At 35.8% G+C, this 15,777-nt stretch overlaps 1 protein-coding gene across 6 annotated transcripts in view; it reads right to left on the minus strand.

The window, feature by feature from the left end:
- Window positions 1-15,777, minus strand: part of ZC3H13 (zinc finger CCCH-type containing 13) — a 45,337-nt gene that overhangs the window by 21,826 nt on the left and 7,734 nt on the right. For 5 of the 6 annotated variants that reach the window (XM_054651044.2, XM_054651049.2, XM_054651043.2 and 2 more), the window contains 5 exons: window positions 11,417-11,528; window positions 5,128-5,236; window positions 3,323-3,462; window positions 2,428-2,588; window positions 918-1,115 (listed from right to left, as the gene is read on the minus strand). In XM_054651044.2, coding sequence (XP_054507019.2) covers window positions 918-1,115; window positions 2,428-2,588; window positions 3,323-3,462; window positions 5,128-5,236; window positions 11,417-11,528 — 720 coding nt within the window. Of the gene's footprint in view, window positions 1-917; window positions 1,116-2,427; window positions 2,589-3,322; window positions 3,463-5,127; window positions 5,237-11,416; window positions 11,529-15,777 lie in introns of those variants that run through there. The other variant, XM_077173686.1, reaches the window with a different exon arrangement.

Consider the following 15,777-nt stretch of genomic DNA (forward strand, 5'->3'; position numbering starts at 1 on the left):
GACAAAAATCCAACAGTGAAAAACAGAGAAAAAAATTACAAAAATCCAACAGAATACTACAAGGCTGTAGTCACCACAGCAATACCTGGTAATAGCACAATGATAAGACAAGTACTGTCATGGTGCTTTCAGCACTACCTAGAATGCTCCTTTCTATTGCTCGTGACTTCTTTCCAGTAATGGAGTGTGTAATCATGAGAGAAATAAAATACTTTCAAGTAAGTATGGTGGAATTTATTTAATCAATTAAAAATGCATGATTCACTGCTCTTCCAATCCTTAGTCTGCTATGCCAGTTACAAAGTACAACTTCACAACATGTACCCTACTTTCATCAGGAAAATTCAGGACATAAAAATGCAGATCATGTATCTTTCAGCTTAAGTGGACATGTATGCTCCAGGAAATAATAGAATAGTCATAGTAGTCCACCATTTTTTTAATATATAAATATGTATAAATGCAAAAGTGAAGCAATTCTAAAATGTCACTAGTCTTTGACAACCTCAAAAATACTTGAACCTACTGAAGATTAGGGAAAGTTTAAATGCACACTGCCAACTTGTGAAGATATCAGTCCTCTAAGATTTCAGAAAAGCATGCAATCAGACCAGTAAATGACTTCAATAAAGATTTTGGCAAACAACCTGCTCCACTGGTGAAGATCCAAATTCTTGAGAAATAATGAAGCTTTCAAAGAGGCATTTCACAAACTTACTAAGTAATGCAATTAAAACCTACCAATCTGTTAGTTATAGTCTATCAACCCACCTACATAACATACTGAAAATACTTCACTGAGGACTGAAAAGGTTGTTGGCAAAGTAGGTAATACCACCCTTATTATTCAGTGTTCTATAGAATTTAATTATAAAAGCAAGGTTAGAGTTAAAAGCTAATGATGCAACACAACTTACCTCTGCTTCTCTTTTTTCTCCTTGTGCCTTTCAAAGTCACGCCCTCTCTCTTTCACGTCTCTTGCCTTTTCTTCTGAACGTTCTTTTGCTTTATGTTTTTCCTTGTGTTTTTTCCCCAGGGGAGTTTCCTCTTGTACTGGAGGAGGAGGGCTAGGGGTACGAGGACCTTTCTTTTTACTCTGAGTACTTTTAGAACTCCTAGAGAGAAATTAACAGGGTGGGGGGGGGTATAAAAATGAAGAGTTGACAACTATTTCAAACAATAATTTCTCGACATTGACAGGAAAGTTCTAACATAAAAGGCCTTGAAGCTTTTAGGCTGGGATTTACCAACTCCCTTAGCAAGCACCATTCAATAGCAGAACTTGACAGAAAGGTGAGTAGAGATAGTAAAAATTTATGTTGAGCTCGTAGATTTATAGCCTTTTTTTCTGAAGGAAGTAAACATAAATAGGAATTGTTCCTGTTCAGAGAGAACCAGTTCTCAAAGATAAAATGCCCTTACATGAACTGTGTACATCAGAAGACAAAAACCATACAGTACCCTGTTTATACTCCCATTTCTGCAATGCAATATCCGAATGACACACACACACTTGAACTACTCATGTTTTCAATTTAATGTTAACTACCAGACAGGATGAAGCATCTAAACATTCTTGAGTATGCATCTCGCAATATGAAACATTATGTATTTTCTGCATAATTTACCACTAAGATAAATCCTATCAACTAGGTATCACTGCATATGTCAGCAGTATACCAGCACATGCTATATCATTCCTGCAGCAGAAACAATGTCGTTCTGTCTCTACTTTAAAGGGGATTTTAACAAAGAGGTTAAACAGGGGATTTTCCCAAACACAGATGTGTCTGGTTACACTGCTGCAGTAATTTCTTTCCTATCTAAAAGCTGCAAACAACAATTCAAAATATCTTGTGGCCAGCAAGAATTTTAGAAGCAGCTTTGGTGATTGACTTTGGTGGCACTGCAGCTGGTTAAAATCCCCTGATTTTTACATATTTTATCCTTAATTCTTCTCTGCCCCCCCACATTCCTCACTTCTTATTCTCTCCTGAATTCTCAGAAATTCCCTGCTTAAAAGCCACACATTTTATCTTGAACAGTAACATGCAATACCAACACAATGGGCAATTGGTCAAATTTAAACATTTAGAGAGGCTGCTTCACAGGCTGCAGCATTTCAAACAGAAATGTTTTCCTCTTTTCAATGGTTTATATTTTCTCATTGCCTCACAAAGATTCTGGAGATTCAGAGAAACGATCCGCTTGTAAACCATGAAAATAATCAACTGAAAACTACATCCATATGACAATTATCTGCATAAGATGATTCACAATGCACAATTTAGAGATCTTCTCCTGAATTTATATAATCAGGGGCACTGAAAGGAAGGAAAATGGAAAACATTATTTATGAAAACTCCAGTAATAAATGTAAGTGTGGTTCTCTTCTCATTCTCTTGCAAGATGCATCTATATACTGACCTCTGCTGCTCCAAAAGTGGTGAAGAGACAGTAGATGCTTTCTTGTCTTTCTTACTAGCTGAAGATGATGATTTGGGACTGGATCTTCGTTTTGGAGATTTGCTGGACTTTCGTGGTGATGGTGATGGTGATAATTTAGATCTAACCACCTCTGGAGAAATCTTGAAGGAAAGAATATAATTAACCAGTTATATATTGATGCTCCAAAGTGTAACCGTATGCCGATATGTGTGTCTAACATGTAAATTCAGCAAGTGAGAGAGTATGAGAACCATGTACATCTCTCCTTCAACCTCATCACACTGTTTGTGGAGAACAGCATAAAAGGAAGACAACATACAAAGTGTGGAGGAAGAGAAGGTGACGCACTCTGTAATATGTTACAAAAACTGCAACTTAAGGTTTAAAATCAGTATACTCACAACTAACACTCACATTTGTCTGGAAAAGAAAGACATCCTTAGAGGATTTTTTTTTTTAGTCTTCCCCAAAATTTTAGAGTTTCTAACAGCTACAGCTTTGTCTCTGCCACTCTATTCTGTTACTACAAGGCAAGCAGGAAAGTGTGATTGGGAAATGCCTTGTGTTTTCCTTTTTCTATCTTCTTTGTTACAGATCTTACTAGTTTTGTATCACTAAAATGCATTAAATCTTACTCATTTAATAGCTGACTTCACAAAGGAGAAAACTTGGTTACTGTGCTGGATGCCTGATCAGATACTCACTTCAAGTACTCAAGTCACATACTAATTATATAGGTGCCAGTTATTTACTACCATGTAACACAACTGTGCATTTGTGGCTCAAAAATTTTAAGTATTCTGAGAAACAATTACAAGCCTATGAAGTGGCCGATGACTTGGTTTTTTTTATTTCACATTTACGTAATACAAACCTCTTTTTTAATTACTATTTCCTCTCGTTTCTCCATGTTTTCCTGTTCCAATTTCATGAGTTCTCTCTGAATCTTTTGGCGCTTCATTTCCAAAGACAGCTCATGATCATAATCATAATTAACATCTCCATTATCAGAGTCTTTATTTGAAGAAAAAAAAAAAAGTAAATTGATTAGTAGACAATTTCTTATGAAAAATACAACAATAACATTTAGCATACTAGATGCCAACCATAAATATTACTCCATGACTTTTAAGCAGTGCATGAATGGACCAAGGAAATTTGGCATTCATGCCAAATTTCTTCTCCAATTCTGTGTGCAATCCTGAAGTAATTCCAGTTAGTTCCATACAACCTGAAGTTCAACTCTTAAACTTCATTAAAAAGAACACCTTAACTTCTTTCATGGACATTCATCCGAGGAGGCAAGGGAAACAAAGTAAACCACTTTATATTTAAATAACAAGAAAATTAAAACTGTGTGTCTTCACAGGGAGTGAAAATATGTGGAGCACTACTTAACTGGGGAATTCACATGAGACAGATTCATATAGTGATGCATGATACTGGAGGGGTTTATTTAATACAGTGTCTTACAAATCAATTGATATACTTAATTAATTCCATGTAAACATTGATTTTAAAATAAGAGAGGAGTTATGTATTAACCCTTTCATTGGATGAACATACACTTCAAGAGTTTACATCTGGTTTTACAACATTACCACTGTTTGGTTTTCACAGTAGAAAAAATGCTATTTCTCACACTTTTTCATTAAGTCATGGACAGTTAATATCTTAAGCTTCCAACCTGGCAACTGAAATCTTACTGAAAATTGAATTTATTCACTCTGTTTATATTAATTTTGTTTATGGATATTTAAGTCTAATATCCAAAAAGCATTTTGGGAAAATATCTGTCGGAAAAAAGACAACTTCATTAAAAAGTTATTAGCTTTCACTCCCTTCCTACATACATACTACATAACTACATAAAAGGTGAAATTCATTGCAAATATATTCATTATATGTGAATTCTCTCCGATGGGATCAGAATTCCCATTTTTTTCTTGCAATGTTGTAACTACTTCTGAAACACAGATTCTCAGAAAACTACAGAAACACCACAGCTCAGTAGAAGTTCTTGTAACATTACTATCAGGTCAACCTGGACTCTAACAGAAGTGAAACTTAGGAGAGAAAAAAAGTGCCCACAGCAACAATGAAACTTTCAATAAGTACTAAAAGTCCTCCAAATCCAAAAACTCCCACCCACCAACTCATACAGAAGTGACTACAAAGGTAATGCAAGACACTTAGCATTCTTCAATATTTTTAAAACATAAATATTTCACCAATGTCCACCTTCAACTGTTGTTATTCTAACAGAGACCTTGTTAATGACAGCTTACACCATTAAAAATTATGCAACAAAAATGGCTGACTTTTAAATTCAAAGGAGTTCCCACTTTCTTCTCAGACTGACAGGTTCCAAAATTACTTTAGATGCAACTTGGATTCATCTAGTGACCTTAATGTGAAAGATTCACCATGGAGTAGACTATAGCAAAAAAAGCCTGTTTTTAAAGCTAGTTGGTTTAACCACTGAACCACTGTAGCAGTCCAACTCAGGTAACTTGTTAGTTCTCCTCAAAAAAAAAAAAAAAAAAAAAAAAAAAATTAACAGCTACTGCATCAAAGTATTCTGCTTAGAAACCAAATCTTGAAGCATTCTACTTGACAGACAGCCCAGAAATCTCACACTTCTCTGAGGCATCAGGGGACTGTCAGTTCAATACATACCTTCTCTATTTGTTTCCCAATCCCCATTTTCCTCTTCGCTTTCTGGTGTTCGCTCCTTTGTAATTTTGATATCCTCCTTTTCTCTATGTCTTCCTCGTGAGGACTCTTTCTATAAAGGGAAAAATGCCGCATTAGAGTAAACAACTTTATTTCAAAAGAAGCCTGAAGAAGCAGGTGTATTTTACATGGTATTTTGGGGTTTTTTCATAGCACAAAAACCATTTTTCCCTTTAGCCTGTTGAACAAATACTCTCCTAAACAAGCAGAGACTCCACAGGCTACATGTTCTAATGCAATTTCATATAATCAGAATGCAAATAGGAGATGAGGAAAAGAGAAGAAAGCATTCATAAAATAAGAAGGCTTAAAGGCAGGGCTAGAGTCAAGCACATATCAGAGAATAAAGTTTAAAATAGGCACCAAAATAAGAGATTAAGTTCTAAAGACCAGAAGTTTAATGAACACTTAAAGAGTATATTTTTAACAGCCTGAGCAAGAATTCTCAGCTGTAAATAAGAATATTTATATTCAAGGCAGATGAGCCTCAGAAGTGGAACCATTGAACTCTTCCAAGGATAAAGAATATGGAAGGGGAGGAGATAATAAATAAACCCAGAGACACTTGGCTGGCAGAAGGGGAAAAATTCTAAAGCAACACAATCAAATCAAATTCCATTGACAGCTTTGTGTTTGACTTTCACTGTCTCCAAGAGAAGTCTAACTAATGCAGTAGCACCCATTTCCTATGTCCTGTGAACACCTAAGAAAGCCAGAGACTATCTATACAAGAAAAAAGATGTTTTCAAGTCAACTGCTCTTGTGTCCCTGCTAAATTCCAGTACAGAGCTCCATAGCTGCACCTCTGCATCTGCTGAAGCAACATTCTCTGTGTGATGTACCTGGACTCAAGTGGAACACAGGACAAAGTTTCTTCACTACTAGCAAAAGAAGAAAATTCAAGCTTAAAGTATCTCAGGTTAATTTATTAAACAGGAAACCAGAACAGCAAAATCTGTCCCACAGCCCTGTTGTTCTCAGCTCACATAGTGCCCTCTTGTTTTTCTGGGGATTCTTTCATGTTGGTATGTGGGAGAAACATCAAGAAAAGGAGATGCTTGAGAATTTCACTAGCTATTCCTTATTGGTACTTGGATCTTGATTTAATTTAAAACTTCAACATTACCTTAGAAATACACTGAGGAAACAAAATAAAATTGCAGTCAGCCACTCAAAAATGAGTAAAATTCAACTATTCCTTTTTATTCAGTAACAATGTTAAAACCTTATCTCTAGTTAAATGATGTAAATCTCTAAAATTATGCAGAAGGTCATAACTTACTGAGTCGTGCTGGTTTCTGACATCAACTGCAGACAAGTCTACATCCACTAAGCGACTGTCCCAACATGTACTAAAGACATTCAGTCTACGGGCCAGAATTCTACTATGCCCCAAAGCAAATTACTTAAAAGAAAATTACTCTGATGAGATCTAAATATATTTAAGCATAACAAGTCTTCTCTGCAACCATTCTTTTCTTTTGTAAGACTGTTCTTATTTTTCTAGCCCACCCTCCATGAAGGCCACAGCTGTTCTACTGGGCTGTATACTTCTACATACTTCAACTACACCCTATAACATAAACGAAACCATAATTTCTTAAATATGAACTAGCTTCTTTTAATTCAACACTACCTCTTACTAGCAAACTGAAATATGAACAGTAGGACAACCTCTCTAAGCCAATTTAAAAAAATCTCCCAAAGAAAATTCATCAAATACCTCGTCATCAAAGAACATGCAGCAAGTCAGTGCTTCAAGTCCCATTTAATAACCCATGTTAAAAATACTACACAACCTGTATGTATCATGCCTACCTCCTCAGACTTAAAAGCCAATACAAGCATCTTGCAAGAGCCTGTATTTTCTCCTTTCAGTGGAAAGATTCGGTAGTGGCACAATCGTATTTCTACAGAAGAACTGAGAACAAAACCAGCTATCAAACTGAAATACTGAATATAGGGGAAGCATGGTATTTCACACTAATGTTGCTTAGTTGTCAAGAAAAAAGATGTTGACAACATTGCACCTTGAAAAATAAATATCAGTTTAGAAATTGAGTGTATTTTTCCTGGGGCATGCTAATTAAGAATTTAAGTTATGATGGTTTAGAACACACACCTAATTTTTCTCACTGAAAAATCTTCAACGTATTCCTTTTATTTTACTTGTTACACTTGTAACACATTTGATTCCCTCATACTATGGGAATTAAATGTTCCCTTCATATACTTACAGACTTTTTTTGTCTCTCCCTTAACAAGCCAAGAATTAAGTAAGTTAAGTTCCTAAAGGCCAATAGCATGACTGTCACTGGTACCTGAAGATGCTGCATATTCACTCTTGTTAACAACTTCTCTGAAGACTCTGAAAAAATGCCATTTACTAGACAAGAACCATTATACTTACATTATTATATATTTATTTATTAAAAAGCAATGTAGCTTGTCTTAAGAGGAAATTATTTAGTAGACTTTGTCTATGCTGGTTTTAGGTATATGCTTACAGCTAAACATAGCAGGTGTTGGATAGATGTTTACAGTTTCATATGTTGATGTTTAGGAGAGATGCCACATAAGAAAGGGAAAAACTCAGGACATTATGGCTGACTTCTGTGAGATTTTATTTAATGTCTATTCAAGTTGAAGTTCTATGTCCCATGTGATCGGCCCTCTACAGCCCAAGACTTGATGTCTACTTGAATAAATTTCCCACTACTGCCACAAAAGCCTGGCCAAGTACAAAAGGACTCATCCAATCTGTAAAACATGCTTCTAGCCAAGAAGTGTTACTTTGCCAACACTGATGGAAAGAATAGAAGACTGATACAACCTACAATTCTTGCATTGCAGAAATCTCAGTTTCAACCTTATCGGGTTGCACACATACACGCAGCAGCAAAATAAAGTCATTCCAAAGCACAGATTCCTTTAAACCTACAGTAAGCTACACGTATTACAGCTACAACCTTTTGGGCAAGCTAGTACTACAGTACTACTTTGCTCCAGGTATAATATCTTTATAGTGTAAACTACTATCATGCTACAGAAACACGTAAGTAAATTAATCTGAAGTTCTCCTGACATTAAGTGGTATTTGTTCCCATTTCAGAGATGGAAGACAATGCTGAGTCCTATTTCCAGTGGAAATAAAAGCTACAGTGACAAAATCCACAGATACGAAACAAGTGATACACATTCCTTACAAAAACCTTCCTAAATGTACATTAAGCTCCTCCCACTGTTTCTCCCAAATCACACACACCTTCCACGTTAAGACTTTAGGTAAGACTTCATACACACCAACGTAACTGTCTTCTCATAATTTAAAATAAAAATTTCCAACTGAATACAGTAACAGCAGGAACTTCATCTAATTATTTGTATAATGATTCATACACTAACATACAGTGCTGAAGTAATTCCAAACACAAATCCAAGAAACACAAAAACAACTGAGTTTAATGTAGGTGTCCACATAACACAGCATATCGTCTCTGCAAATAATAATACAAAGCATGAAGAAATAAAAAGGGATATAGTCTATAAACTGCCAGTATAGGAAGTTTCTTCCTAAATACATACAGATTGTACTAGTTATGTCTCAAAAGAATAAAAAATATCTTCTGAAAAGATTTTATCCTAGTTATACTGTCTTAGATTCTTGTGGAACCTATTCAGCTTTGCATGCCTATCTTCTGACAACCAGGCAGAATTATTATATATAACATAAATAACATTTTCCCTTGTCATTTTCTAATTTGCCACCCTTTCTACTGGGTTAAAGTACAAATATGACGCATCTAACTCACATTCTCTCAAACATACATTATACACATTCATCCCATGTCCTTTCTTCTCTCCAGTTTATTTCTCACCTCTTTGCCCACTTCAAGAAGACCTTTGACTGTATTTTCTTGCATACAGGCGATAACAACCAAACAGCATTTCAAATAAAACTGGACCATGAATTTCTACAGCATATTATCAATCATTTTCTATTCCATTTTTATATACCTGAATGTTTGCTTCTACAACTGTGACTTCACTTGGAACACATGGTTACATTGAGCTGTCCACAATAACTTATTTTTCTATTGTGTGGTTTCAGTTACTTTTAAAAAATTCATTCATTTGTTGTTTTAAATACTTTCTTCATTGTGCATGACCTTGCACTTGCCAACACCAAGTTTCATCTGCCATTGTACTGCCAAAAACTATCTTTCCCAAACCCCATGGCATTCCTCAGACTTCAGTAATCCCAAGTACTGTTTTCAAATCTTCTGCAAAGTCTGACATTTGGAATGTCCAACTTTTTTCTACATTCTTTAAAATTATAGTTCTTTAAATTAATTACAATAGCATTATGTGTAATTCAATTTCAAATTAATCTAAAATTTTCCCCTTAGCTGGCTTCTAAACCTAAAATACTATACCTTCTATTTTTTGACTATCTATATATATGCCTCAGAAGTCTTGTTTCAAAACAGGTTTGACCTATGTCAGGCAGTTCTCTCTTAACCACTACTCTCCATCGAAGTTTCAGTCTAGTAGTCTGGTGAAGCACAGATTTAGTCTGCAGAAATGTTTCTGATTGGTCTTTTTTTTTTATTTTTAACCAAAATTATGAAACTTCTTATGGAACAAGCTACTTTTCATTATTTCAAAGTTTTCTTATCGAGCTCTGCTGTTACCCCAAAAGCTTTAATGAAGTATGCAAACATAACATATTAGATCTCCACCGTAACAGCAGCTGTACCGATGGAGCAAGATTTTTCTTAGCAGTTCAGCCACTTGAGTCTTCTGTCCTTTTAGATATCCTGGTTCTTTGCAAAGCAACTCTTGACGACTGTCCCTCTTCATCTATTTGTTCCAGAATATTTTCTTTGATATCCTGTATTTTGAGAGTTGCCTCCATGGAACTAAAACAAAAGGTCAGCTGTTTCCTCAATCTTCCATTTTATGAGATTGAAGCAGAGTATGTTTTACTCTGCTGTGTGCTTAATCTATAAATAATTCTTTGATACGTTAACACTAATTCTCCAATTCCTTTAGATTCTTGCTTCCAGATCACTTTCACTTGGGTTTTAGTTTTTTAAGAGGTATTTTATTATTACATTAAGAGAACACTATAAAAAGCAAGGTTAACTACTCAATAGTAAGAATTACATCAAAATTAGAGTTGTACCAGGACAGAAGTTACAGCAAATTTTTAATGACGGTTGGAAAAAAAATTTTCCCACCAACCATGTACTCAATAACTGAACAGTTTATTCAAACTATTAGAAAATAAAAGAAACACATTTCAGTAAAAAGATTGAGAGTTTACAAAAATTAACAGCAACTGAAAACATGATTGGAAGGTAAGCCAAAGTTAAATTTAATGATAGCAGCTGCTGCTGATTTATTTACAGCTGACATAAAAAGATTTATTTTACACAACAAGTAGGAACAGACCAAGAGGAAATGATAGAACATTGTCAATACCTGCAGAAGCAAAACTGATTTTTTACAAATAAAACCTTTTAAAAATTATTCATATGAAGATGGTGTTAAACACACGGTGCAGGAACACAGTGGTGCTACTGCTTCATAGGTACAGGGTCACACTACGGACTCTATCCCTATTTGTCTGTAACATCAGAAACAGGTAACACAGTTTTAAAATAATTAAATTTTTATATTTGAGGGCCACAGGGTTGCAGAAAGATGCTTACAAAATAAGAACAATAATGAATTTTTTGCAAAATTCATTAATTAAGCAGTTGGGGTGCCTGATGAGTATGTGAGGAGGAAGGCAAAATGAACCAGCACAATCATAACTGCATGGTTTCATCAAAGGCAAATTTGGGGTGAACAACTTAGGTCGGGATGCATGAGTAAGTGCTGGGGGGAAAATAGTGGACAACTGAAACAATGGTTAGTATACTTCCTTGGTAATAATCAAAGAGTCTGCACTGTTATTAAATACCTGTTTATCAGTATTTATAACACATTTTATGTCTGTGGGGTTTATAAAATCTTTGGGAACCAAAAGACCAGAAAGCACTACAAAATTGCAAAACAGTACAATTGTTAAGACACTTCATAACAAAAAATGTGATATGCTATGTACAAAATGATCAGTTCCTTAAAACATTTTCAATATTACAAGTCACAACAATAAGGTTTCTAGGACACACTGCCCAATTGTTACTGAGGGATTCTGGAGTTCTGCAAACTCCACTCTTACCCTAACAGGAGAGGATGATTCCTCTGTACTTCGTTTCTGGGGCTCTGCCTCAACATCTTGACGTTTGTTCTTCATTCTTTCCCGAAGATCTCCAGTGGGTCTTTCTGGTGACCTGTACAATACAGAAACATAATATAACCAGTTCTATGGGACTATTCTTAAAGGAGTATTATCTGTCTTTTAATTATTATTTTATTAGTATATCCAGAAAATTCTAAACCTCCCACCCAGAGGCAAGGTGGATGCGTAAGAAAATATGCCATTCTAAAGGGCTTAAGCATTATAAAAACTTTCCTTTCAGAAAGTCAAGGAAGACTTGACTCTAAGAAGAAAAATTATTTGTATGTATATATGGCATTACTCAGTTACTACTTTAGATCAGCTTCCCATCCAGAATAACCTTTTTCTGACCATCATGCAGATGTGTTTCATAATCACTCTTACCAAATACTTGAAGATTTAGCCTTCTCCTTAATCTAAGCTGCAACAACTTTTATATATATTACATAAATATGTGTCTCTCTCTATATATTACCTATATATATGTAAAATCACAATTAATACAGAATCAAACTACTATAGACTAGCAATGAGAGTCACAGAGAAGCACAACTCTGAATGTGGATGAAGTCTGCAAGCAGAGATAACCTAAGCACCATCCTCCCATGGTCTAGGTGAAGCTGCTACACAGGAAAACACTGCTGCAAGACCATGAACCAGAAATGAACTCCTGGAGGCCTCTTCCATTTTCCATCTTGCACTAATAACTATTTCATTATTTAATTACAAAATACTGGATGAACTCTGCTAGTCATGCACCTTTACAATATAATTTCTGTAAGAGATATTACTGTGATGTGGGAGGAGGAACATCCTACACTACTATAATTTTAGTATGGATTCATGAGTTCATTCACCCCTTATGTGCTAGAAGAGAACAACCATTGCATTGCTGAGGCACTGGCACAAGTTGCCCAGAGAAGCTGCACATGCCCCATCCCTGGCAGTGTTCCAGGCCGCTGGATGGGGCTCTGAACAACCAGGTGGAGTGGAAGGTGTCCCTGCCCATGGCAGGGGGGTCGGAACCAGATGATCTTTAAGGTCCCTTCCAACCCAAACCATTCTGTGATTCTGTGATTCAAACAAATTCCTAAGCTAAGGAAATGTAGGAACTGTTTCAGAAGACCTTTCAGTTCAAGAAAACAAATTTTCTCTTCATATACATTTGTCTTGATACTGAGTCTTGTACTTCTGTGATGGCCGTTTCACAGTCAATGCATACAAAAATTTAATTTAATACCATTTCATTTTCAAGCTGCACATATTTGAAAAAGTAATTTTTTCTATTTCCTCCTCTGCACTGTTTCCTAGATTTAATTCTTTAAACTGCATCACAGGGTTAAATGTATGAGGACCCACAGAGACAAAGATCAATGACTGCTCTCATTTTTTATAGCATTTAATTCTCCATGAAATTGTAAGTACAGGTCAATCTAGATCAGAGGAAATGTACAGAAGAGTAGAGCTCTGCTTTTTTCATCACTAAGGATCAAATAATAACCAGCATAAAATGTATAAATAAGTTATTTTCTTTGCATGCATGACTATATGAACTTTAAAGTGTCTGGATTTAGTAAAGGTTATGACTCTAAGTATTTTTCCCCTCCCTCCATATTAAAAAGGTAATTATTTGCATTACCAAAACTCTCTGAAGCATCCCAACCATCAGCTATCTCAACAAATAAACTGTCTTTCAGCATTAAAGTGTAATTCAACACCTTAATTTTTAATAATATTTAAGCCACAAATACAAAGGATTTGGATTAGTGAAACTGAAAATTAAGCTAAGAGGCAGAATGATTATCAATAATGTATTTGTAATACTGTTCCTCGAGAGGAATACCTTCAGGAAAAAAATTCCATTAGGTGAAGGAGAAAGCAAGAGAACATGCACTGAGTGCAGCTCACGTACCTTATAGAGTCACATCTGACATTCTAATACTTTTTTTTTTTTTTTAAGTTACAGGCTGGGGTACAAAACAAAGTATCCAAACCAACTGGATTCAAAGTATCCAATTTCGTCGCCAATTAAAAAAATTTTTGTTCCCTCCCATGCTGAAAACAAGGTATTGTGCTAAAGCATTATTCAAATCTACTTAAATATTATAAAAGCTATGAAAAAAACTCACAAAGTTAAAAGGTACACATTCAGGGCTGGGGTTTGCTGGACAATTTTTTGTTTGGTTTTGCTGTCACTCGGTAAGCTTTTTTCAGCTTTAGGAGAACACCAAAGCAACGTCATGGTAATCACCTTATCTCTCCTTCCCCAAAGACATCATAACCCTTCAAAAACTCTAATAAAATAAGGGTGACAATTAGTCAAACTTTAAGAAATAATTACTCATGAAGCCATGACTGTTTTCAGATGCTTTGGCTGAATGCACAGAAAAACAAGCTGGTCTACTAGCTGATTTTCTTTTATGTGTGCCACAGCTTCATTTCTACATAACTTTCTCCCAGCCCACTCCAAAAGGGATCTTTGGTTATTCCAGGTCATGCTCACTGTTGAACTTCAACAGTTCATGACAAATTACCTCTGCAGCTTAAGACAATGTAGCTATACTGCAACTTTCAGTTGCAGAAAAACTGAAAACAGAACCTTTCACACAAAAGGCATTATGCAATTTCTTTTTAATATTTTGAGCTGGGCCTATCTTTTAAATAAGGCCTAAAATGAAGAATTTCCTCATTTCAAATTCTAAGGCAGTTAAGTGATTTCAAACAGCATTACTTCCTGCAACAGTTCAGTTCTCCATGTTTAACAGCATTTAGGAAATGCACATTTGTAACAGTGACTTGATTTGCTCCTGTACTTCTTACAGTGTCAGGAGCAAGTATCCAGCAACAGGCAGACCTTGCAACACACCTACCCGAAGATATTTCTGTGTGCCTGTGTGAGAGCACACGTGCACAGAGGCAGATGACCAATATTTGTGCATTATGTACACGTTATAACTGCTCAAGAAACACTGCCCTGTTTCCAGTTTCCCATATTTGAAATTTCAAAATCCATACATTCTTTCCTAGTATGACTGCTGGCTTGGCTTGGTTTTTAAATGCAGTGTGATGATCCCAAATAAAGATGACCAGTCAGACTAAGAAAAGGTCCCAGCAATGGCATAGATCCCAACAAACGCATCAAGGAGCCAGCCAGGAAGTTGCCAAGCAACTAACCAACAATCTACAAGTGCAGAAAGAGCAAAATTCCTCATGGGATAGCATGTTTACACACAGCTCTTAGCTTCACCTAAATTCTGATGTTGGGAAGACCGGCAGATCTAATACTGAATTCTCAATACTATCATCAGGTATGCTTCATGTAAAAACACGTTAGGTTTTTTATTTTTATAGCAAGATTAAAATTCATGCTGTGAGAGGCAGCATTAGCTCTAAAATCAATCTTTATCATACTTCAGAATCAAGTTTTCCTACTGTCTGCTGATGTTTTGAACTATGGGAAGCATTATGGTCAGATAAAACCATTAGCAAAAGGACTGACTGCAGGCAGGTATGGAACTTGGGGCAGAAGGTATGAAGACAGAAAGGCAGCAAGACATGCTCTGTCCTACCCAACTCCTTGCAAAGCAGATGAGAGCTCCCTGGCAGGCTGACTGAACACATGCAGACACACTGCCATTTTGCTATCCCAGATACTTGAACAAGAATATTGCTTTAACTGAACTGATGCAGAAGCAGCATTAGTTTGGCTTGCCTGAAGCCAATAAAATTGCATTTGGAATGCCTGGATAACATTTGTGAAAATCTCTCTAATGTTAAATGGCATGAAAATGCCACCCCACCATTTTATTATGTATATATTATGTACCAGCTTTTTCTATGCCTGGCCAAGAGCTATTAGTGGAAACTTTTGAAGACAGGCACAGCTCTTTCATTTGTCTGTTTTGGGGGAGGGGGGGGGGGGTGGAGGTGATGGGCTTCGTCCTCCTTTTACTTTTAAGAACACCTTTATTAAATACTGAATGTGCCAAGCAAATAAGCAGGAAGGTTTGTCCTTTGACTTTTCAAATAGTCCTAGTAAAAAAGTTAGCAATAAGAAGAAGGAAATCAACGTTTCTCTTTAATTTCACTGGTGACAGTGAAGCATAAACACAGCTTTAATCATTAAAAGAAATGTCACTTTTCTTCAAATGACCAAGCAGAACTATGCACTGAGTGTTCCAAACACTAAAAGCAAGGAGAAAGTGACATTTTAACTGTTTTAAAATATAATCCCTACCAGTAAATTGCTTACTTTATTCATTTGGAACATTCAGCACAGAACAGAGTAAAATGTTTTACAC

The sequence above is a fragment of the Agelaius phoeniceus genome, chromosome 2, assembly GCF_051311805.1.
Source record: "Agelaius phoeniceus isolate bAgePho1 chromosome 2, bAgePho1.hap1, whole genome shotgun sequence".
In the NCBI taxonomy this organism is placed as follows: domain Eukaryota; kingdom Metazoa; phylum Chordata; class Aves; order Passeriformes; family Icteridae; genus Agelaius; species Agelaius phoeniceus.